Raw genomic sequence first — 25,480 nt, forward strand, 5'->3', positions numbered from 1 at the left:
TGTGTTCTAGGCAGAGATGGGGACTTGACACTTGGTGACTTGGACTCGAGTCGACTCGAGTCCCTGTTTTGATTACTTGCGACTTGACTTGACAAAAAATAAATGACTTGAGACTTGACTTGGACTTGGAATTTAAAGACTCGTGACTTGACTTGAATTGACTCGAGAGGTGATGACTTGGATGAATTGTTTGTGTTCAACCAGTTTAAATATAACATATTAACATGTTCAACGTTGTCAAGTGTCTGTGTATAGTTATCCGGTATGCGATATGCAAGCTGGAAATTACATTGTCATGATTGGATGACTGGCTGTCAGTCACACTCTCACTGGATTTTCTTTTTTCTCACAAGGAGAAGGCACTTACATTAGTAGTCAAGTATGAAGTTATTTTATTTTTGTTTGATTAATTTCACAGAATATCAATAATAAAATATTATATTCTACTACTATAATACACATTTAATTCATTGTCATACTTTTTGAACAGGTTAGATAAATTGGCCAATAATATCACTATTGGTACCTTGTCTTTTTTCTTTATAAAGGTAGGTAAGACTGCAGTATTTAGGGCAGAAAAAAGTGGCTTGATTGGGAGTGGGACTTGGCTTGTCTTAACTAAGCACTTGACATAATCTGTGATTTGACTTGACTTGACATAACCTGTGACTTGACTTGACATGACATAACCTGTACACTTGACTGGACTTGACATAGCCTGTGACTTGACTTGACTTGCCCAAAACAAAATTACTTGGGACTTGCTTGAGATTTGGACCAAATGACTTGGGACTTACTTGAGACTTGGACCAAAGTGACTTGGTCCCATGTCTGGTTCTAGGTATTTTGTGTTTGTGAGACAGAAAACACTCTCAGAAGTCAGAAACGGACATTTCCTCCAGTGTACCATAATGGTTATTATTTGCTGGTCCAGCAGGTGGCAGTAGCCACAGTTGGCGTCGCGACAGGTGCAAGGGTTAGTTCCGGCTGAGTTAGACAAGTTCAACAAAGTTAACAAAATGTGGACCATATTGCAATGGACATGTGGCAGCCAGGCCCTATGATGCCTGCAGCCGCCACTCATTCAGTGGAGTGCTGCCTGGAAAGGGGAGGGTCTTATGGCTATGTTAGATTTCCAGAAACAGATATTCAGGTGTTTGTTCTGTTTGCATAGTTTTGACTACCACATTAATAAATTGCCAATCATTTCTGTTCGTCATGATTTTGGTCACATTTTGTGCAAATCGCAAATCATCGGTGATGTCAAATCATCAGTGATGTCATAAATCCCACAACATGTTGCGCCCATGGCGCATCGTCTCCAGAGTCTCCACCCTAGAGCAACTACTGAATTTTAGTAGTTATCGACTAGTCCCAATTTACAATAGTCGATTAGTCGAATAGTCACGGCAGATATATATATATATATATAAAAAACAATCGCCCAATAAAAATAATCAAAAAACATCCAGTAAAGGGTTAACGAACGTAGGCGGGACCAACCCGGGGGTATGTGAAATAGCAGTCCTGATTGGTTCTGAGAGGCTGTTTATAAACCCCAGCAACTTGTCTGAGCTGGAGATAGCAACTGTTTGACTGCAGTAACAACATAGATTTAAATGTCAAGTTATATAGTATTTTTAATGTTTTTGACTGTAGCATGTGTGAAATAATGGCCGTTATCATTTTGTATCTTCAGTTTATGACTTATTGTTTGAGCTTGTAATCCTACAGTCCACACTGTCAAAACGTTACTATGACTAAAGATGTGTCACTCACCACAGAGCAGGAAGATAAGTGTTATGACTAAATGGCTAATATTTTCCAGGTCACATGACACTATACACCCACAGTTCAATGATTGCCTCATGGTGTCAAAATAACTGCCGATTCATCAACCTGCACAAGTCTAACAAGCCTTGTAAAAATGTTTTTGCCATACATTTGATGAATTACAACTTTTACACCACTTTATTACAGCTAGCTATTATAGTCTCTCAAGCCAGTCTATCTCTTCCACAATCTTTGAATGCTCCAGAGACAGTCTGTACTTCTGCCCATTCACATTTGGACAGAGGATGATGTCATCTTCCAAAGAAAAAAGATTTAGATTTATTTTGCACATAATCTCACACATCCGAAAACTGTAAACACCAATGCCTGCGAAACTGTTTGACAATTATTGAGAGTTGAGTTGATTTGAGTTAAGTTGTGGACCAGTGATGTCATTCATGCACAAATGACATGACTGGTCCACAAGTTAACTCAAATCAACTCTCAATAACTGTCCAACTAAAGTAATACCTGCAAAACTATTTACAGTTTTCAGATATGTGTGAGATTATGTGCAAAATAAACCAGCATTGTTTTTCAGTGGAGTGTCCCTTTAAGAACTCTGTGAGCTAAGCCTTGTGGTTGTTTTCTGTGCAGTCAGTAGGTTACCTCCTTAAGGTCCTGATTGGCTTCTGAGTTGACTGAGGTAACGGTGAGGTCAGGCTGTTTTGTCACTGCGTGACCTTAGACTGACCCCAGTATTGTCTGACAAAATAACCCGAACACATTACCTGCCCTGCTCCTCAGGGGAGTTCAACCACTTGATACGTGAGAAAGTGCAAAGGCACTGGAGCACAGTGACAGAGACATCCCAGAGAAGAAGCGATGTAGATCTTGCTCATGTAAGCTATCTGATGACGTTACCCAACAGAGTACTTAGGTGTCAAGTCAAGTTTATTTGTATAGCCCTAATTCACAAGCATGTCTCAGAGGGCTTTGCAGAGAATGTGCCTAGTTAATCTAGCTGAACACTATTTGTGTGGGTGTGGCTTGATGTGACATGTTCACAAACATAATTATATCAAGTGCCAAAGTACAGGCATGTTCTCTTTTCAAATACAGTGTGTCGAGACATTCCAGGCTTTGTTATCAGATTGATGGACGGGGCTAGACAAACACTGATATGTCCAGTATCAGTTACATTGTAACACCGGGCTGTGTGAAGAGGCTAGAGTTTCTATCAACAGTTAGGGGTCGGTTGTTTGTGGGAACAATAGACTATTGATTAGTGTCAGGCCATTAAAGATCTATAAATGCCACAGGTCTTGTGTGGATAAACACATGACCTGTAGACCTGGATGGACCGCTGGACTCTGAACCCACGTTATCATGTAAGAACTGGTTTGATGGCAGACAGTATCAATTTTATTACAGTTGCCTGTTACAGAAGAGAGCAGAGGCATCCAATGTAGACGGTGAATGTTTGTATTCACCGCCCTGTAACTAGGTGTCAGATGTCTTTCCAAAAAGGATCCTAGGGCCTCCACACCTCCACACCCGCGGCTGCCTTGTGTTGCTCTCACTCAGTCACGAGACTGTGCTGTGTCTTGTGATGCGTCCTGTTATCAGAGTGGACAGACACAGCGGTCTTCTGTCTTACCCAGCCTGCATACTCTACACACCCTTTTGTCTTTTCTTCTCAGGGTCTCTTGGCCTCCCAATATACACTTTCCATTGAACTCAACAGTTTGTTTAAGCATCAGTCCAACAGCTTACACATACGTACTGCACTGTGATCACACCATACAGTGTGGCCTGAGCCTTACATCGTCTTAGACTATAATAAAGCACCGGACTAACTGTGACTGTAACGGTGACTGTATATCCTAGCTTGTTTTTCACACAATACAGGAATTAAATATACATATACAAAGCTATTAGCCTTCCATCTTGTATGCTAAAAAGTATGCTATAATATAATATATATTGATCTTCATTAGTGTAATGCAGGGCTATTCAATTACAAATTCAATTGGGCCACAATTTAAAACCAGGAGTAGATGGGCCAGACTTTCGGATTTCCAGCAGCCCATTTACCCACACACACACACCCACACCCACACCAACCACCACCAGCAGCTTTTGGTAATGACAATTCATGTTTGAAATAAAAACATGTATTTTTGTCTCATATCTGACCCAGGCACATCACAAAGTGCAAAAACAGAATAAAAAGAGCTATCAATGCATAGAATCATAACAAGTGACAATAACAGTAACTAACCAATAACACAGTACCTTCCCCGACCACCCCCCCCACCCCCACCCACACACACACACACACACACACACACACACACACACACACACACACACACACACACACACACACACACACATGTACCTGTATCAAAAACGTTGCCGACTTTGGAGCTATGTTACGCCCGCTTCCCAGCGAACTAGCATGAGATACGTATACATCTGGAATATCTAGTTTCTGATGATGCCTGAAGCTCCGCTATAGCTTAAAAACTGAGCTCGTCAAACATGGACTGCACTGTCCCATAATTACCGAGGTCCGGACCTTGATGACGTCATAGCTGTCTATGGCCATGCTCACTGGGCCACACAGAGGTTATAGCTGTCTATGGCCATGCTGCTCGCTGGGCCACACAGAGTCATAGCTGTCTGTGGCCATGCTGCTTGCTGGGCCACACAGAGTCATAGCTGTCTGTGGCCATGCTGCTCGCTGGGCCACACAGAGTCATAGCTGTATATGGCCATGCTGCTCGCTGGGCCACACAGAGTTATAGCTGTCTGTGGCCATGCTGCTCGCTGGGCCACACAGAGTCATAGCTGTCTATGGCCATGCTGCTCGCTGGGCCACACAGAGTCATAGCTGTCTATGGCCATGCTGCTCGCTGGGCCACACAGAGTCATAGCTGTCTGTGGCCATGCTGCTCGCTGGGCCACACAGAGTCATAGCTGTCTGTGGCCATGCTGCTCGCTGGGCCACACAGAGTTATAGCTGTCTGTGGCCATGCTGCTCGCTGGGCCACACAGAGTCATAGCTGTCTGTGGCCATGCTGCTCGCTGGGCCACACAGAGTCATAGCTGTCTGTGGCCATGCTGCTCGCTGGGCCACACAGAGTCATAGCTGTCTGTGGCCATGCTGCTTGCTGGGCCACACAGAGGTTATAGCTGTCTGTGGCCATGCTCGCTGGGCCACACAGAGTCATAGCTGTCTGTGGCCATGCTCACTGGGCCACACAGAGTCATAGCTGTCTGTGGCCATGCTGCTCGCTGGGCCACACAGAGTCATAGCTGTCTATGGCCATGCTGCTCGCTGGGCCACACAGAGTCATAGCTGTCTATGGCCATGCTGCTCGCTGGGCCACACAGAGTCATAGCTGTCTGTGGCCATGCTGCTCGCTGGGCCACACAGAGTCATAGCTGTCTATGGCCATGCTCACTGGGCCACACAGAGGTTGCTTCCGGGCCGGATGTGGCCCGCGGGCCGCCAATTGAATAGGCCTGGCATAATGCTTTTGTGGAAAAGATAGTAGCTGTCCCTGGTGGCTACTGTGCTGGATTTAGCTCAGCACATTACCCTTTGTTGCTCTTCATCTCACGAAGAGCGTATCTGTGGATGACCTGTAACGCATACATCTAGGTAGGACAAAGATGTCTTAGTATGATACCTGACAGGCACTTTATACAGTATATACGCTAATAACACTTTGGGCAAAAATGAGCAGTGCTAACACAGTGATAGGAATGGATCACGATTCTTCCTGAGTATGGAAATGTTCTGTGAGACAAAAGGCGAGTTGTCCCGGTCTGTTTAACCGCTCTGACCTCTCTGTAATGATTATGATGTCCTGTCAATCATTTGTACAGTGCATGGAATGAGTTTTTTGCCCAATGTCACTCAGAGGGCAGACGCACCAATTGACCAAACATCAGTACTTTGAAAATGTGAATTTAATAGCGTAAGAAATATTGTATGTCTAAATTTGTCCAATTTATCAAATGCTAGGATTCCAGAACCTGTGAAGCACGATGCCCATCAAAGGTTGAATAGTCAGTCGCCCACACTAGGCCCCTATTCTCCCACAGGCCTTCGGCGCTAAAACGGGCCTTAAACGCAAAAAAACATGCCTTGCGCCTGCCTCGGGAAGATATCAACATGGCTTTACGCTGCCAAATGCGCTTTAGGCCGAATGGGTGTGGCGCAGTCCCAGAATGGGCGAGACTAGGCGTGTCGGCGCTAAATACCGGCCTACTGATATCTTCCGACCTGGCGTAAATTTAGCGCTTTGCGCTTTTGAAAAGCAGGCCTATTCAGTGCGCCGGTTGCGCGGAGCACTCCTCTGGCTCCCCTCTGTCACCCTTCTCTGTGTCACTCCCTCTCTCTTGCTCATATCAGTCTGACAGGCACAATACGACTCTCTCTCTCTGACTCCCTCGCTCAGACAGACACAACACGTCCCATAGAAAAAATAAGTTGTAAGTTCACTGCAATGTGAATGTCCCAGCATGCATTGTGCTTCTCCATTTTGCTACTAAATAGCAACCAAATGAGCCGAAAACCTATATTAAGGGAGGATCTAAATAATGTGTAATGGTAACACAACCTCCAATTGTAGAACATTTCAATATTGGACCAAATAAAACATCGAAATGAAAACACCACCCTATGTGAAACATATATGTCCTCCTGGGCCTATACCCCTTGTCGATTTAACGTGATTTAGATAAGTGACAGCGGAACGCGCTTCTACTGTCATCTGCTATACTGTGATGTCCGCTCCAATAACTTGGCCCTACTTCACATTTAGTTTTACAATAAAAACACATGTATGCAATGACTTTACATAATGTAGGCTATATTTATGTGCATCATCCTTCCTGCAGCAGGCGAGAGAAAATGATATCTTTCTGGACAAACTTTCACCAATCTAATAGGCTATATTTTTCTAGCTGATGCATTTAGAACATTCTTTTCACTTTGATCTTGCTATAGTGTAGGGTATTTACATGCTTGCAGTATTTAAACTGCAGTTAGATTGGTTTGAGAAGCATAATAATATGGAATAATAGCCTATATATGGAGATAGACAGACTGGATGAAGGGAGGGGGGGGCGGCAGAGCGCTTGGCTTTGTCTGGTTTTACCGGATTTGTCCAGGAATTGGAGCTTAAAAGGCAAGCGTGTGTCTCTTTACTGCAATTCTCCAATGAGCGGACTATGCATAATTTTACTCTTAAAAGGCGTGGTTATAATGGTTGAGGCTGAGTGTAGCGCCGATACCAAGATAGCAAGTGCGCTGGTCCACGCCCACTGATTTGCGCAGCGCCAGGCGCTCGGCCTAGAAACAGCGCTGATGCAACGATAGGGGCCTCACTAGTATCTCTGAATAAATTTTGAAGACACCTGTCATCACTAGAGATATGCATGACCTTCTGTTATGCTGTTTTCTTATTCATGAAAGGCAGAGAGGTAAGTGAGAAAACACAATGTCTGTGCTTTTAATCATGTTGGAACCAGCCACCAAGCATCAGTTACACAGTGAAAAGTAGTTTTTAGAACATCTCTAACTGTGGTTTCTCCAATTTTTGTTTACATCTACCCATCCACTTTCCTCAGGTGACTAGAATAGGAGGGGTAGCAGATTCACACACACACACACACACACACACACACACACACACACACACACACACATATATATATATAGCATAGACTTGTAGCTACCAGGCCGCTGTCATGGCTTGTCCTTTCCACAAAGGCCAGCAGACCCTATGTGAGCATCAATCCAGCACACTATGGGACTCATTAAAATGAAATTAAGCTCTCTTAACAGCAGGTCACTCGTGGGTAAGTAATGTAATTACAGAGAGCAGACTTTAGCTAAGAATTCTTCCATTGCCATTTCCCTTTCTGCCATCTTTGGCTTCACATAGTGTGGGGCATGTAAACAACAGGCCTCGTCAAGGTCACTGTACAGACGAGCTAGCTATGCACAGGATATACTGTAGCTACCGGTACTTCCCTGAGACACAAACCCAAGTCTACTCATCCTGTTTAATGTATAACTAAATACCAGTTGCCTTGTTTTTTCCCGTATTCCTTTCACAGTCAGTTTTTTACTATAGCGTGCAACAAATTGAACCAGGCGACTAATTATTTTGTTTGTCGTTTTTGTTTTCTAAGACATTAATGGCTTCAAGGCTAGGCAAGTTGATGACCTTGAAACTGGTTCCTGTCTTTTGTGTGAATGCTTAAAGCACTGGAGCGTAACATAGGACTTGTCATAGGAAGTGGTTTACTCTAAGACAGACTCAAATCCCTTGCTCTACAAGACAACCCCTTGGTGGTGTTATGGAAATGACTGTGTGCCTTGTTCTTGTTATTTTTGATTCATCTGTAATGAAGAGAAAGAGGGAACATTGCCGTTACAATGTAGGTCTTAGTTTGAAATGTGTGGTCATGATTTGCTCTAATGATGGAACACGAAGTTACTTGTAATTTTGGCATGGGCTATATTCACTCCACATTACTGAAGTAGCTATTTGCCTACCCCAGAATGATATGGAGCTTGGACATTTTGATTTACTTAACAGTCTCTAAGATAAAACGTTTGCACGGGACCTTTTTTGTAAACAGACCTGTAAAATGTCTGATGTGCTCACATCAGTGTAGGTTTGAGTATTGTATGCTCTATAGTTTGTAGACCTACTTTCCATTATCTTCCACAGAGAAGATGATAGTTTTGTTTGTAAAGTGATTACATTATGGTCCCTCACTGACCGTGGACCCTGTGGGGGTATCGCATTTCTTTCAGGCAGACATTAGCAGAGGGCAGACGAGCTAGGCTGTGACCTTGGGAGAGCCTGTGCTTGAAATGGACAAATGCGATATATATTTGGCACCTGAGATCATCATAAGGTGGAGTGGGTTCCTCGATTAATGATGGCACTCCATTCCTCCTTCGCCTGCATACACGTTCCAATTTCTCCTGCAGTCAGTCCGGTGTCTCGCTGTGAAGTGTAGTCTTCATCTTCTTTTGGTTGTGTGTGTCGGCTCTCACAGTACCAGCTTCTGTGCTGTGATGTCTATAGCAGTGACCGGCAAGCTTCAGCCGCCCGAGTCAGATCTTCTCACCGAGTATAGCTCTTGATAAAGATCTACGTTTGTGACATGGGGTGCCAGGGTCGATGTTGAGGGCGTGTGTAAGCATCCGTGTGTAGCATCTGTTTAGTCTGTGCTCCATCTGTTGACTCAGGGACCGTCAGGGTCCATGTGTCAGAGCCATAGATCAGCACTGACGCCACGGATGCAATGAACAGGGCAAGTTTGATTTTTCTACAAAGACCCATCCTCCTATGTTGTTCAGTGAGTGGAGCGCTTTCCAGTCAAGAGCTTTCCTAACCTGAAATCACTGCCTTTTAGAATTGGATTAAAAGTAAAAAACAAACTTTAAATTAAGTCAAGAAATGTGCCATTTCAAACTGGAAATTGCGTAGGAATTGCGAGTGTGTTTCTCACTTCCGCAATCCGCATGCCCAGCGCGTGTGTCAAAATCACTGTTTTGTTGCATTGTCAGTGAAAACAAATGTTTTCATTCTACAGGAAATTGCAAGACATCTCCGTCCAACCACGCTGCGAGCTCTCTATGGTAAAGACAAAGTGCAAAATGCCGTCCACTGTACAGACCTCCCTGAGGATGGCGTTTTGGAGGTAGGTGGTTTTTCATTGACCGTTGACCCCATGCATTCATTCTTGACAAGCACAGTAGAATACGCCCACATTAATCATCTGTGTAATTCTTCAGATCCTAGGAATAGGGGTTTCATTGGCTGTTTCAGTCTGTGCACAAATAACTGTTACATTTAGCCCAGAACAAAGTCTCATGACTCCACTGTGTGGGCTGGGGCACCCTTTAGATCACACGGGGTTTGAGGAGAGAAAGAATGGCAGAGGAATTTGAAACAAAACCATTGTTTTGTCGGGAGTGGGTCTGACCCGTTGGGGCGTCATTGTTCTGACCCGCTGGGGCGTCATTGTTCAGGCAAGCTCCTGATCTGTGGAGTGGACAAATGACTCCTTGTTAACCATTAGCCTGACTGGCTGGGCTGCCATTTCCCAAAGCTAGTGCACAGAAGCCAAGAATGGAGCTTTCACTCTGCTTCCACTTCCAGAAGCCAACCTGACTAGACTAATATCAAGGGGAAACAACTGGCTGTCTGACATTTTCAAGCATAGTTTAATACAGATCATACCTGATTAAGTGTATAGTCTGGATGTATTAACATAGAACTAAAGTAGACCACTCTATGGTTGGAATCTTTATCTACAATGCAAAATCCTATTTTCAAAGCCAGGTAATAAATAAAAATGTTCTTCCTTTCGCAGGTGCAGTATTTCTTCAAGATATTGGACGGATAACAATTAAACAAATGTTTCACCATGTATTCAAAGACTTCACAACCGGCTTCTTTTTCTGTTTATTGTTTCAGCCTTAACCAGATTAAATAAAGTGACAAGAGTAGATGGACTCCTGACAAGTGTTTTGATCTTCAACATTGAACTAAGCACTTTAACACCAACTAAACATCTTATTACACGGGGTACTGCATTGCTTCTGATATAACTTTTGACCAGCGACTTTGGTATTGGATTCAAACATTATGCTTTTTCCTGTGGAAAAAAAAATGTACAACTGCATAAATATAAAATTATTCCACCATGAAAATGGCTAAAACATTCAATAGAAAGTTACACCACATCACGTGATGTCTCCAGCAAAACAGATTTCTAAAAGCACTGAGTTGCCACTGTTTCCATGGAGGTGACAGTCTTCCAGGCTGGACCCACAAAGCTCAGTCTACACTCTGAATTAAGAATGAACAGAAGTATGGATATCAAACAGAAATGTCGTTAAACCATGTCCCACAGCTGAGGTGAACAATAAAGAAACGGTTTACAAATGTAGCCTTCCACAATCAACTTAAACAACTTCGTAAAGACAAAAGAAAAGAAGATTCCATGGAGCGCAGTCAGTTACTCGTACATGGGTCATAAAGGTTCAGAGTACCATGCCAGTATTTCAGTTAGTAAGAGCACATCAACACACATCCACACACATTAACTAACACACACATATTAACTAACACACTTGCACGCAGAAACGAGTACACACACACACCTTGGACCACTAAAGCTGACATGAGACGACAGATTACAACATGACTAGACTACAGCACTGGACACTCCAAAAATATATAGAAACCACAAAGGGAAGAAATACTTTGGGGACAGAAACACAGCTCGCTACACATCAGTAGTGGAATTGCAATTTACAGTAATAAATGAACATGTCCCATGGCTCAAGGAATATTTTCATTTACAGAATAAATATTGGCTATTGCTACTCTTGTATTTTACATTCTAAACCTCGACAAACACAGAAAAGCTAGTGTAAAGCACACAGATTAAGTGTAGGTCCTGTATATTATGAATGTTCCAAGACTAGTCGTATTTATTTGTACTCTTATTTTCTCTAAATTAATTTGTTTTTTTTTAATTTGGGGCGTAGAGGAAAGTGCTCATCTCAGCTGAGGTCATGAGGTGCCAGTGGTGTTAGTGATGGTGAGCTTAACATCAAAGCGTCCTTGGTAGCGATCTTTCTCACTGTAGCCAATGTTATCTCCATATGCTTTGCACTCAATGCGGATCTCCTCGTTCAGGTCGATGTCGGCAAACTGGATGGCCACCAGAGGCTGGACGTACTGCGGTTGCAACAGTTTGCCGTAGTATGGGTAGTACTGAAGAGGGAAGCCGCCTTCAAAGCCAAAGTACTTGATATCTCTTACCTTCATTACATCCCCGTCTCTCTGCAAGGAAAACGGTTGTATCGGAGTAAAAATCAGACCATTTCACAGCATTTTCTGATACTGTGTTGACAGTTATAACAGCATATATTTGTGTACAAATACATTCTTTCTCGATCCTGTCATATGAATATGTACCTTATTAGTGCAGTGCATAGGGATCATGTTGGGCTGTGCTTTGGTTTGGATAGGCCCCGGGAGTGTCTGGAGTGTCTTGTTGGTTGGAGCCTGAAAAGAGAAGGCGGTTGATGAACATCCTGAGCAGTTGCTTATGTCATGCTCGAAAAGGCAGGGTAAACACAGGTGCAAGCAAAACACTAATAAGGGGGTCAAACTTCCATGATTGGAATTTGGAAACTCATTAGTGTTTTGCTTGCACCTGTGTTTACCCTGCCTTTTCGACACAAAATGGCCCCCGTGAAAAGGGTCCATTGTGGCTGGCTGGAGAATTAAGCTTCAGATACTGTATAGTCAAGCGAGGCACCGCAGCGCATGCCTGAGCAGACCACGCAAGCTCCCTGCATGCACCGAGGCTGTTATGGGTCAGTGTTGCAACCAAGTGCTCGTCATGTTACATTGTACAGTGATGAGTGAGAAACGGGCCATTAAAAGTGACAATGAAAAGCCAATCCATAGTATTCCCATGATGTCACAAGCCTTTTTCCTACCAAGATGGTGCTACAATACACACAACTCATTGGCTGTGTCAGTTGATTGTAATCACCTGTTAATTGATCACACAATCACCTGTTATTTTCCTACCAAGATGGCCGTGCGTTGTCGAGTTTCGTACGTTGTCGAAAAACTCGACAACGTTGGACCGGAAGCGTCCGCAACTGTAATGGTGGCGACTGGACACAGAACAGCGTTGCAAGGAGGACGCCGAAGAGGCACGGTAGGCTAGAAAGGAGCGGCACGGGCAAGAGGGATGGCAGAAATGAGCAATAAGGAGGAGGAGGGGAAGGAGGAAGACGACGCACGGTAGGCTAGTTTCTAGTTTTCTTGAAATTGCTAAAAATTAACAGTTACAAATCAAAGTTTTACCACATGGTTCGAGAAGTTTGGTCAACACATCGGCTCAGTGGAGTGACTTCATTTAATTTCTCTCTTGCAAAGTGTGGCACGCCCACGCGCTGTTACAGAAATCTTCAGGTATGCGGCCAGCGGTTGCAGAGGCTCGTACCCGACGTGACTAGCGCGATGACGGCATGTTTGGCGCACGCTTGCTCGTGCCTGGCTCACTACGACAACCATAAAATCAGCTTTAGGCCGCTGCTGTAAAATGTGGCTTGACATCACCATGCAACTTGCATGCAACTTTTACTGGTTGCACAATAGTTTTACCTGAATTTCCCCGTAACTTAATTGAAACTTGTTTCAACTTTATCTAAAGCTTTAGTTCAAACATTTGATCTTTGCAGTTAAATTTTCATAGAAATCTGGCAAATGAACCAACCCCACAGGATGATAATGGGAGATGTCCAACCACCGTTACATTTATACTTTTACATTGATACGGTTACACTGATACTGTTACATTGCTACTGTTACATTTTGATACCAAATTAAACTGCTTGTAATTAACAGCAGCCAACAGTTAGCCGGGAGGTCATGTGTCTGTCCATCCGCAGGATATCTCAAAATGTTATGAACCGATTTGCACAAAACTTTGTCGAAAAGTAGGTCATGGGCCAACTTAGAACTGATTAAATTTACATGCCTACTGGCTAAAATGGGCGTGGCAATGGGCGTGGCTAGTCACAAAAGGCACCTAACTACCAAACAGATTCACGTTAAAGGTCTTTGCACACAGTGCTTTTTTTTCCTGGTATGCGTTTTTTTTATCCGTCATCGGAAAACACAGATGGGTCAAACAGCTCGCACAGGGCTATTGACTGATGCAAAAAAAACACAGAAAATCGAACCTGTTCCGGAAACTTTAATGACGGACGAAAGTTTCAGAGTCAGCGTGTAAATGTGAGTGACACAACATGAAGTGGTATTTATTTTAAAATGTGCGACAATTTTCGTCGAAAAATACGGACTTGATGTGCAAAAAAGCCTTAACACGATGAAACTTTGTACACAGTTTGGTGGAGGTACAGTATGTACTCTACCGAGCGCCCTCTAGTTCAAATGTACTTGAGAGAAATCCAAATTTGCATCAACTCGCCAATTCAACTGTTCTTACTCCTGTAGAAAAAGTCTTTTCAACTTTCAAGCAACAGTTTCACTTTTCAACACACACGTCCTGTGTGACTGAACCCAGCCCTGTTTATTAGCATTATGATTCATAAAAACTAATGTGATACAAGAGTGCAGTAAACCTACCATCCATCAATCAATCAATCAAACAATCAATCAATCAATCAATCAATCAATCAATCAATCAATCAAAACCTACCCTTGGCTTGAAAAAGACAATCCTGTTTAGCCTGACAATGAGGCACGGCTGTCCGGACTTGAAGCCAAAACTGACATCATCCAGTCCGGAGCAGGTTTCCAGCCATTCCCTGCGGAAACGGCAAGCTTTCCTCACTCCTTCCTTCTCGCTTTCCAGATCTCCACGCATCATGTATCCTGCAGCGGTATCTGTAACCGGTGCAGAAAAGACACATTAGACCTGCAAATATACATGCATACTAACTGAACACAGGACGGTGTGAACGTGTGGTAGACCCCAGAAGGGGATGAAGGCCGGTTTCTTTTGAAAATGTTGTTTTAATGTTATTTTCTGTTTACAAATGTATTTTCTTTATTAGAGGTACCATTGAAATGTATGGCTAACATGTATTGCCATACGCTTTATATTCATTTCTGGTTCCCAATGAAAGGGAGAGAGAGTAGGGATGTATGTGTGTGGGAGGGTATTATTAGTCTGCTTGTTTGTTTTATTATCTGTTTGGTGGGGGAAAAGTGTATTATAATACAATGCATAATGCTGTTGACAACTGTACAGTGAAGAAATAAATAAAAATATGGTAAAAAAAAAATTGACACAGCACAACAATACTACTTATTACTGCAGTTGTATTATATTACTGTATTTACAAATGTAAAAAAATAGCAGTATTCAGATTTTTCAGAAATATCAGAAGTTAATTCTGAAAATAAAGACGTTGCTAATACTTGCCTCCACATTCTTCAAAGATCGTGGCATTGGTCTGATTTTTGTGATCATACGGTTCAAGCAGCACCCTCATGGGTTTGAGGTACTTCTCATACGAGGCCGGCTTATTGATATCGAAAGAAATTTCAGATTTTTCGGAGCGTGGGGTGTGTGATAAACCTGAAGAACAGAAAAGGAAAACATAAGTTCATTGATACAGAAATTAATTACTATAGGAGGGGTAAAAGTACCAAATTCACAAAATGTTCCTGCATTCTGTCAAAAACGGTTATTCAAAATAATATGCAAGGTATTTTTTTTAAGAATTCAGCATTAAATTTGATTATCTTATCTGTAGGCATAATAGATTTCAAAGTTCTACCACCCCCCCCCCCCCCCCTCCCAATTAGACATTAGGATCTACAGTCTATTATCTAGGGACAATAGATAATTTGGGGTCTTGGGGGTTTGGTCAGATGGCGCTGTCAACTCTGTATAGCAGTAATTTTCCACAGACTTTGTCCACAAGGCCTCAGTGAGGCGTGGCATGACGAGAGTGAGATGGGTAAGAGGAGTAAACAGGAACACCACATGTATTTCTCTTTTTTCCAGGTTTAGTGTGGAGCTCTTCATTTGCTATCTTTACATGTGAGTAGGGCTGGGCGATATGGCCTCTAAAGAATATCGCGATATTTTTTGGCTATATCGCGATACATGACATATATCTCGATATTTTTGAAATCTCTCATAAATGCTCAATTTAACCCTTCAGAGTTCATACACATTTTGACCAATGGATTTCCATGACTTTTCCATAAGTTCTTAACCAGTATTTTATGCACAGTGCACACCTGGGGTAAAAAAGAAGAAAGGGCAGATGTAGTGAGCAAAGATGGATGATTTAATATCCCATAGCTCTGACCTAAGCAAATCTGACATTACTGTGAACACAAACAACACTTCTGATATAATATGATCGTTTTAGTAAAGTGTATCACTCAATAGTCAATACAAAAAATAATGGCTTTTATAGAACCGAAAGCCTAGCTGCTTAGTCTGCAGATAAAACATAAAAAATTAAATTTAGACTCTTATTGGCATGATGGCAAGATGCTGTCTGAATTTTGTGGGGCCAGTTCTATAGTGAGGCATGGAAAGCCTCACTATACGCCATCATATCTGTGTCGTTTCACTTTTGACTGAAAAATGATGCCTCTAGTCTAGATTAAAGAAAATACACGTATGTGATGTTCACTTGCGCATTCGTTTTCCTTAATAGATCATGACTGCCCCGCAGCTACGTTAGCTTGCATGTAACGTTAGCGTTAGTTCCTTTTGGAGACACAAACCCTGGACGTTTCATGTTGAGTAGGCTAATGCATGAGGTTCTCTATGGTTTATGCCAGCTCTGGGAGTAGGAAATGCTTTAAATGCGGGGGTTTTGGTCTCGCTTGTGGAGCGCTGCCCTGCAACTAGGTAGCCTAACCAGCTAGCTAACGTTAGCCCCGTTAAAGCCATCATCACAACAGCTAACGTTAATGCCAAAACAAATCCGCTGCCTCCGCCAGCTCAGACTTTCCCCTAATCTCAGAAACCTTGCGGAACATGTATTGCAAATTGCAATAGTGGTTGTTTTGTAATAATTTGAAACTGTCAACAGCCACACTGGGGGCGGCCATGTTTCGCCAGTCTATGGTGCGGACGCGTGATTTTGAATCGCACATAGGTTAAAGGAACACTCTGCCCATTTTCAACCAGCTTTGTATCATTAGAACATCAGTAGTATATCAGAAAACTGTAAACGGTTTTGAAGTCTGTCATTTAATTTGACAGTTATTGAGTGTTACAGTGTGGACCAGTGACATCACTGGTCCACACTAACTCAAATTAATAACTCATTAAGTCAAATCAACTCTCAATAACTGTCAAACTAGATGAATGATGAATAGTTTGACAGTTATTGAGAGTTGATTTGAGTTAATGAGTTATTAATTTGAGTTAGTGTGGACCAGTGATGTCACTGGTCCACACTTTAACACTCAATAACTGTCAAATTAAATGACAGACTTAAAAACCGTTTACAGTTTTCTGATATACTACTGATGTTCTAATGATACAAAGCTGGTTGAAAATCGGCGGAGTGTTCCTTTAAGGACGGGTGTGTCTGACGCGGTTTGACGCGTTTGACGTATCCATGTGATTCCCCCTCCCTTTTGAGTGTGACAGAGCTCTCCCTTGAGAGAGAGAGCTGACAAGAGGAAACGTGAAGCGAGTCATGCCGGCGGCTTAAGTTATAAACAATGCGTGACAATTATACTCGAATGTTCGCGATATAGTCATTTCTACATCTCACGTGGCACAAGCCGCGATACATCGAGTATATTCGATATATCGCCCAGCCCTACATGTGAGCAACATTCAAGTTATTTGTGTAAAACTGAGGGAGAACTAACATCTAGTCACATCTCAATTTCAATGGAGGCCTGTGAAAGTTTACCAATCCCCTGCCCCCACCCGCCCGCTCTCACGTGTGTCTCTCTCACAATGGAAACTTTTAGCCCCAGAGTGAGAGGCGGGCTTTGGCTGTAAAAAAAAAACTCGAGCTACTCTCTGCTTCCTTTATCGGGCCACCAATGGAAACTCACTTCAACTCAAAACACTCTGCACCTACTTATGCCGTTGCTTTGCGCGGAGGCAGTCTTTGTGATTGTCAACAGTTTTGAGAGAGGAAATGGCCGACAGGCAAAACGGCAGGCAAACTAACCCATGTGCATGAAGGCCGTCATTTACAATGGCTTCTAAAAATACCCCAAGGCGACAGCCAGCATGTGCTGTGCACACAGACAGTGGCACAAAAAGACTAGGCTAGGGAGAAACGCTTTGGCACTGCACTGTCTGCAAAGTACGTAAAAGCAGTGCTAGTCTTACGAGTACAATATGTTGCAGTGTTTGATGTCGTTCAGCGTACAGATTACAGAAAGATTACAGAAAGAATTTGCCCCAGCAAAACAAGCTTAGAGGCCTCAGCAGTGAAAAAGTAAAACAGAATCCCCCCCCCTTCTTCTTTTAAGAATGAACTATAAACTCACCTGCCATACTCATGTACATTATGCAAACATGCTGCCTGTTAAATATACAGTATAGTTATAGCACGCATGAAGCAGTCCAGTGACAAGACAGAGAGTTGTAAAGTGTATGGCAGCTGTAAAACAGTTGCCCTGGAGCCTGAAGGGAAACATTGACTGGCTGAGAGAGTGAAGGACAAAATGGCTGAACCTATCTAAGGTCAGACAGACTTGTAATAGTGAGTGAGGAGGAGCTGCCTAAAGGCACACCCCATACAGACGTTTATAAAACACACCACTAATAGCCGCATGGCAACAACAGGAGAGGCTAGTAGCCATTAATAACTGCCTCTGATTATGAATCAACATTTGTAAGATTAGTGTGATATTGCCCAATCCACACTGTGATCTTTGGACTACGGTTGTATAAAATGCTTCATTGTAAAACTCTTTTCCAAGGAAGCAAATCAAGTGCAACAATGGATGAGTGGAAAAAGCACAAGCAGAAGTGTCACAAAGAGCATAGTTACCTGGGGGAGCCACTCTGTCCTGATAGGTGGGTTTGTAGTTACTTAGTGTAAGCAGCAAGGCCTGGATGGTCCCAATGAAAATTCCAGCCAAGCATCCATAGAATATCAGGTAGAACATGAAGATTTTAACTGTGGGGGGGAAATATTAATATTTATTACAAATAGATATTAACTTTTTGGGTGAACATAACATACCTAACATAACATAAGAAGAAAAAGGTCACCGATCAAATGCCATAGATTAACTGAATGTTGAATGATGTCAGCGTTAATGAATAAATGAGTGTCCCAAAAAATATATTTTGGATCTCTAGACACCTGAAAACCCTGCTGTTATTTATATACGTATAGGGTGACACTGCTGTTATTTATATATGTATATGTGACACTGCTATGTGTGACATACATCATAGTCAAATAGTGGAAGATTGATTCCATTACATTTCAGCAACAACAACAAAAAGGCACCTTATTCTTTGCCCATACAAGGACGCTTCTGCATGATGTCATTTTGTAATCGTCTTTCCGGTTTTAGACAGGGAAGTAGATTACGTCTACCGTAGTCATTTTTAGACTTGCCAAAAAGCTGTTTTCAAGCAAAAAAAAAACCAGACTGTTTTAAAGTTTTAATATTTTTCGGGTGAGAACGTAACATATATGTGACTAGTTTATCAGAATAACGCCTATTTGGAAATATTTAACGAGCAGCGAGGACTGGCAGCGCTGGCTGTGCTGACACCGGTCGGACTAGCTATCTGTCAAACCCTACTGTAGGCTACTGGCAGTGAGAAAACACTGCCGACGTGCTTGTGTAACTAACGTTAAATGCCGACCAGGTACAGCCATCGGCTCCTCGCAGCAGTAACGTTATGAACATGTCACTGAAGTTGGCCGCAGTGTAGCTTAATTCTGAATGTTGCCAAACTTCATTAATTATTATAGTGACGTTTTGTTTTGAAATTGGCCGCCAACTAGCGCTGAACCGGAAGAACAAATACAATTGCGTGTAACGCGGAAGAGAGAAAAGGTGGGCGTGGTGAATAAGGTGAATAGATCAGAGGTTTTCAAAGTGGGGGGCGGGCCTATGCAGGGGGGCTTCAAACAGTTTCAGTGAATGGAAGTGACAAAATATTACATTAGTTCTTGCATTAGTTATCAAAATGAGATCCCATAGAATAGTCTAAGTGTGTGTGACACCCAGATTCAGAAACAAATAAATGCCTGCAGACAGACAGACCTTTATTATTTGATGTAGCCTGAAGTCAAACCGCAATATCAGGCTATCTAGGCTCAATTATCGAGCGTCTATGGGATCAAATAACATAATAAAACTAAGCAAGTAACCGGGGGGGGGGGGGAAGGGGGGGGGCTGAGGGGAGGCCTTTGAAAACCCCTGCTATGTATAGATCTCCTAATTGGTATAAGAAACGTAATCAAATGAATTGCACGTAATACATGAATTATGGTACAGCATGATCTCCTTTCTCTTCCCATCTTATTAGCCTTTATAGAACAATGGTCATTCGACAGATCGCACTCTATCATTCTCTGTCTGGGGAAGTCCTTTCCAAACCATTTTGGATCAAGTCAAACTGCACAGTCATCAACCTGAACACAAGGCTGTTTCTCTTAGTTCCTGAAAAGCTGCAGGGTTCACCCAACAGCTGTCATGTTTTTTCCCACCCTCAATTTTTGTACGATAGCCTACTCCAGTGGCACTGGTTACCAAACCGGGGTACGTGTACCCCTATGGGTATGTGCAGGTACTACAGGGGGTACTTGAGAAAAAGGTGAAAATGTAAAAATGTAAGAATAAATCATGAAAATAAATGAAACGTTAAAATAAATCATGCTCAGGAGACACTGCAACGCTTTCACTCCATGTCTTATTTTGTAATATTCTTCAAAAGGTTGGTTATCATTCATCCATTGCATCATTATGCAATCGTTTTCTAAGCTATGTTGTAGTCGGCTAAAGGGGGAACTTGGATTCAGAAATCAGGGCGAAGGGGCTACTGAAGGAAGCCAAGAAGGTTTCAGAACTACTGGCCTACTCTGATTGTGAAATAGGAGGAGGGCTGCAGTTCCAGTAGATCAGGATGAGTCAGATTGTCACTCGTCTTTCTGGTCAGTAACACTGGCACCTCCAGTCAGACCCTCCCCCCTCTGTCAGCAGTGACAACAGGTTTGGCAGAAGAGCCCTCCCCCCTCTGTCAGCAGTGACAACAGGTTTGGCAGAAGAGCCGGTGGAGGCGCTGCAGACACCACACTCTCTCTGGCTGTTATGCCTTTCCCCCTCTGGCTCTGGCTTTATCGACAGTGTTAAATCCATCAGGCGCACCATTCGCATTTTGTTGACAGAAACTTGTACTTTGCATTTTAAGTTCTCCCGGAGAACTTTAGCGGGTTACACAGATCATAAATGGGCTCAGTCTTTGGTTTCGGTCTAGTTTATTTTATTTCGCCGGTGCTTTCATGTTTCTTCTGGCTATATTGTTATAAATCAATAACTATTTTATCACCTTTAGATTAGGTCAATTGTTATTGTTTTACTCACCTGCAATATACTACACTACATTACAACGTGGGTTTAATATATAAGCTTAGATGAAAGGCAGTAAATGTATCTTATCAGGCCCTCTGCCTCCCATAAAAGCAGCAGACAGAGCAGAAATGCATGTTTCTCTTCCATTTGAAATAATATGCCTATGCTGATGTTAACTGCACTTTTGGGACCCTTATGAACCTATATTTATTTACATATAAATGTAGATTTGGGATTTCCAGTGCATCTCTGTTGGATGAAGGCAGAGGTGACTCAATCTCTTAGCAGTGACCTTACTCCTGGCACCTTGCCAAAATGATGTGCTTCCCAGTTTACTATATGAGACTTCTAGGAATGTCACCGACAAAGAACATCATTACTATGATCGTACCGTTTCGCAACAGGTTCGAGAGGTGACAGGTGTTTTCAGGGCCTTGAAATCTATGAAGACAATCTAACCACTTTTCATGTTAACTGTTTTCACTGTATCATTGTTAGCTAGCTGTTCTTGCTGGTGTCTAAAGATTGTTATCTACATGTAGATACTTGGTTTTTGTTTATTGGGTACATATTGTATGAATTGTGTTGACGTCATATGTTGACTTTAGACTGCGCTCTGTGGGCCTTCATAAAAGTTTCCATTCCTGATGCGTGGGCTGTTTGCAAGGTGTCTTGCCAGTGCAGGGACAAGTCCCGATCAGCCACTACAAAACCAGCCAGGCAGGTCGATCTCAGGTTCAGCTTATCTCCTTCCTTACACGCAGGCGGCGGGAGAATCAGCCACGCCACTGGGTCTGTTCCCGCCACATACAGTACGCTCAACAGCCGTTCAGCGGTGTGTGTGATAGATGGCATTATGCAGCACATTTTCCCATCACAGTCAGCTACACAAAATCTCAGTAGACACAAAAAATATGTTATTTCTTCTTCTTCTCTTCTTTTAATGCTGAGCTCTGGCGCCAGCCTGTGTACATGCCTCCTCTGCCTGCTTTGGGTTTCGCTCTTTCAAGTGATCCTCTGACAGCCTGTCTGTTACAGCGCCCCCAACCAAATGTGTGGCAAGTTATTTTTTAATGAGCACATGTCTGCGATGCTATCAGTCGCCCACTGATGCACCAGCAATAGATTAAGCAATTAACTGCCTCTTCAGAGACTGATATTTATTCCATCTAAGGCGTTGCAGAAGGATTGCAATTAGGTGCAGTGGTTTATTCTTAGAGCAGTCCGTCCTTAAAACGCAAGTCTTCCAATCAATCCCTGTTGTCTAGGTAACAAGCATTTGCAAAACAAATTATTTTAGTGTCATGTGACGTGAGTTCCAACTGCCATGTCAGGCAAATGGCGGTGTCATGGGCATCTATGATGACTGAAGTTTTAGTCTAAAGAGAAGTCTGTTACCCAATGTTTCCTTTGACTATTCCTGTGATTCAATAATATTCATTTCCTGTAAATTGATCAAGCAGTTTTGTTTGCTGGCTAAAACAAGGATTAGGGCCTATGTGGGCATCTGAGGCATGGGAATGTTTATAATTATAGCCAATTGTCAGAGATTTAGGTAGGACAGCAGATCTAGGCCTCATCTTTTTGAGTCTGTGCGTGCACGTGTGTGTGTGTGTGTGTGTGTGTGTGTGTGTGTGAGCGAGTGAGCACGCATTAGTGTGTGATTGGTGCACAACACGAGCCAGCCTAGATGGATGGAAAATGAAAATTCATAAATGGAGACGGTGCAGACTGCTGGTGGTGAATGGCTCTGTCAACCTGTCTGAAGGAAGCACCTCCCCCACGACTAGCCTTCTGTCTGTCTGCTTGTCTGCCTGTCTCTCTGCCTGTCTGTCTGTCTGTCTGCTGCAGCATGTTGTGTGGAAGCCAGGCAGCATCACCACATTACCCCATGGCTGCTTCACGTTCACGACACACTGCCTGAACATTTCTCTCTCTCAGATCCCGGATGTGTGAAACAAATCGATACAAAAGCAGGTAGAAAACGTGCAGTAGAAACGCGATCGACGCTCTTCCTTGTCTATTATCGGAACTGACAAAAAATATGTAGAAACAAGAGACTTCAAACACCATAGCCTTATTAAATCAACATTTCCTGAATGACCAGCATTGATAACAGCTAGACCGAGACAAGTTTCAGCAAGGGCAGACCTGTTGCGTTTAGTGCGAGTCGACATCACGCTGTATGATAAAGACCTATAATATAACCCACACATCGATTTGAGGGGCTTACTCACAGCAGCATAACTAATGTTATGTGAATTGTAAAAGAATAATACGGTCATATGATGTTGAAATATATACCGCAACATCGCTAACGTTACTGACTAACGTTACCAATCGTGATTTATCTTTAAATAATTGCTAGACCTTCTCGGAAACCGTTTATGAGGCTTAATGCCGGCTTAGAAGCGAAGATATACCGACAAAAACGTCCGTTTCTCCCCCTTCCTCTCTTTCGTTGAGGGGAAAAAATAACTTGGGGGATGGAGAGAGGGAGGGAGAGGGGCGGCCCTTGAGACATGTGAGTCGTGATCTGAGCCACAGCACCATGTTGTTACCAAGCAGTTTTTCTGGCCGAGCCCAGCTGTGTTTGACACAAAAATGACTAATTGTCACTGTAAAATGGTTTCTACAGCTCAACAGGCGCGCTATTATGGTTATATCTAGTTATTGTACCAACTGAACAGCCAAAGTATATGGAAAACACAAGTCGTAGGTAGCAGTAAAACTATTAAAGCTGGATCCATAATCCGTGGTTTGAGTGAAAGGAGGAAAGCATAATCAAACCAGGCCTATAGCCGACAGATCCAGATTAGCTATTCACATTATTTTTCGGGGGAATAAAATGTCAGTCTCCGTGTGAGGCTAAAAAAGAGATGGACTAGCAGTGAGAGACATAACCAACCCCAACTTTCACCATTTGGTTTAGGAAAGAAAAGTGTCTTAGCATGGCACAGACAGGCTGTCCTTCAAAATGACCTTTTTGATAAAGGACGTTCATCAATGAATGGCCCGATATAGGCTCCACCGAGGGTAATCATTTGCTATTACAGTGTTATTCGATTTGACAGTAAATCTGTGCTCTAATCGACATTTTGATACTCTACAGAATCATATAACGTCAAATAGACTAAGCTAATGTACGTTACAAGGCTAATCAATGATTTCGCGTGCGCGCTAATTGATTTTAACATCATTAAGCTTATTTTGATGACTTTCGACCAGGAGCCTGTCTAGTAGGCGCTATCTTGGTCAGTCTTCTGTATTTTACAAATGATCCCCCCCTTCCCCCTCCTCGTCAACAGGCCAACTTCTACGTTCTGCACTACAGGTCCCATTGAAACGCGAAGTCACGACGCAGCAGCGGGCAGCATGTCAAAGCCAGTGAGATCTAACAGGTGCTGTTTGTGCAGTCAGGAAATGGAGAGGGGCTCCTGAAAGAAATCCGCGCCGAGACGGTTTTAGCTTTCACTCTCACGGCCAAATCCACTCATTTCTATCGGCGTAAACCTCTTCCAACGGCTCTTCGCGTGTCTCCATTAGAATGGGTTTAAAATGAGAGGGCTACTTACACCAACTGCTCCCGGTCCGTCCTAGAAACTCTCTCTTCTCTGAATTCCACAGAAAGCTCTTCCAGCCGCCGTCACCATCTTTATTAGCCGACATATTCACTCCCCGGTAATGTTCCGCTCTCTTTCCAAATTAACTGATTTAACGGCCTGGTTTAGGTACACCGGCTGTTGCCTGTCCTCAAGAGGAAACGTAAAAAGACAGTTTTGTACCCGACTCCACCTATTGTACCACACACAATTTATCTCCTCTGAGAAGCCGGCTCCGCCCGCAAACTCCCGTAATAAGTTGCCCCCCGAAGAGGGAGGGAGTGTGGCAGAGGGAGGGGTGAGAATCTGGCAAATCACAACCTTTCGCCCCTTTTTGCGTAAGAGGCGAAGGGAAGGGGCGGGTCATATGTACGTCGACCGTTGGGCCTACAGAAAATATCCAACATGTTGCGACACCCATTTTAAATGATGCCGGTGCGGTGCCATAGTTACCAGCATTGCCTCATCCTTGGAGGGATGAAACAGCAGTGTCTGCTGAGGGTAATAAATAGTGGTGTATGATCAAAGGCAGACAGACAACCCCCATCTTCTATCTATATATATAAACGGGAGCATGTGGGCAATGTTTGTTTGTTCTCCGTTTGTTTCCATTTTTGTCCCACTGATGATGTCATAGGCATTGTGACATCACTGATGATGTCATCAGTGATGTCATAAGACGGATGATGTCATCAGTGATGTCATAAGACTGATGATGCCATCAGTGATGTCATGTTTCAAATTTTGTTCCACTGATGATGTCATAGGAGGCATTGTGATATCACTGATGATGTCATAAGACACCCCTGCGTGTGTGTGTGTGTGTGTGTGTGTGTGTGTGTGTGTGTGTGTGTGTGTGTGTGTGTGACTGTGTGTGTGTGTGTGTGTGTGTGTGTGTGTGTGTGTGTGTGTGTGTGTGTGTGACTGTGTGTGTGTGTGTGTGTGTGTGTGTGTGTGTGT

The 25,480-nt window shown here is 43.1% G+C and overlaps 2 protein-coding genes across 2 annotated transcripts in view; one reads left to right on the plus strand and one right to left on the minus strand.

Annotated features, from left to right (window-relative positions):
- Window positions 1-11,043, plus strand: part of nme7 (NME/NM23 family member 7) — a 33,622-nt gene extending 22,579 nt beyond the window's left edge. Inside the window, exons 11-12 of the mRNA XM_083647906.1 lie at window positions 9,409-9,516; window positions 10,192-11,043. Of these exons, the coding sequence (XP_083504032.1) occupies window positions 9,409-9,516; window positions 10,192-10,224 (141 nt within the window). The 3' untranslated portion in view covers window positions 10,225-11,043. The remainder of the gene's footprint in view (window positions 1-9,408; window positions 9,517-10,191) is intronic.
- A 243-nt stretch (window positions 11,044-11,286) lies between these two features.
- Window positions 11,287-24,748, minus strand: atp1b1a (ATPase Na+/K+ transporting subunit beta 1a). The gene is made up of 6 exons (XM_083647910.1): window positions 24,494-24,748; window positions 18,374-18,502; window positions 14,803-14,958; window positions 14,074-14,261; window positions 11,808-11,897; window positions 11,287-11,672 (listed from the first exon to the last, which is right to left on the minus strand). The coding sequence occupies exons 1-6, from the start codon at window positions 24,585-24,587 to the stop codon at window positions 11,400-11,402; spliced, it is 930 nt and encodes a 309-aa protein (XP_083504036.1). The 5' UTR covers window positions 24,588-24,748; the 3' UTR covers window positions 11,287-11,399.
- Window positions 24,749-25,480: the final 732 nt, after the last annotated feature.

The sequence above is a fragment of the Poromitra crassiceps genome, assembly GCF_964638095.1.
Source record: "Poromitra crassiceps genome assembly, chromosome: 12".
Classification (NCBI taxonomy): domain Eukaryota; kingdom Metazoa; phylum Chordata; class Actinopteri; order Beryciformes; family Melamphaidae; genus Poromitra; species Poromitra crassiceps.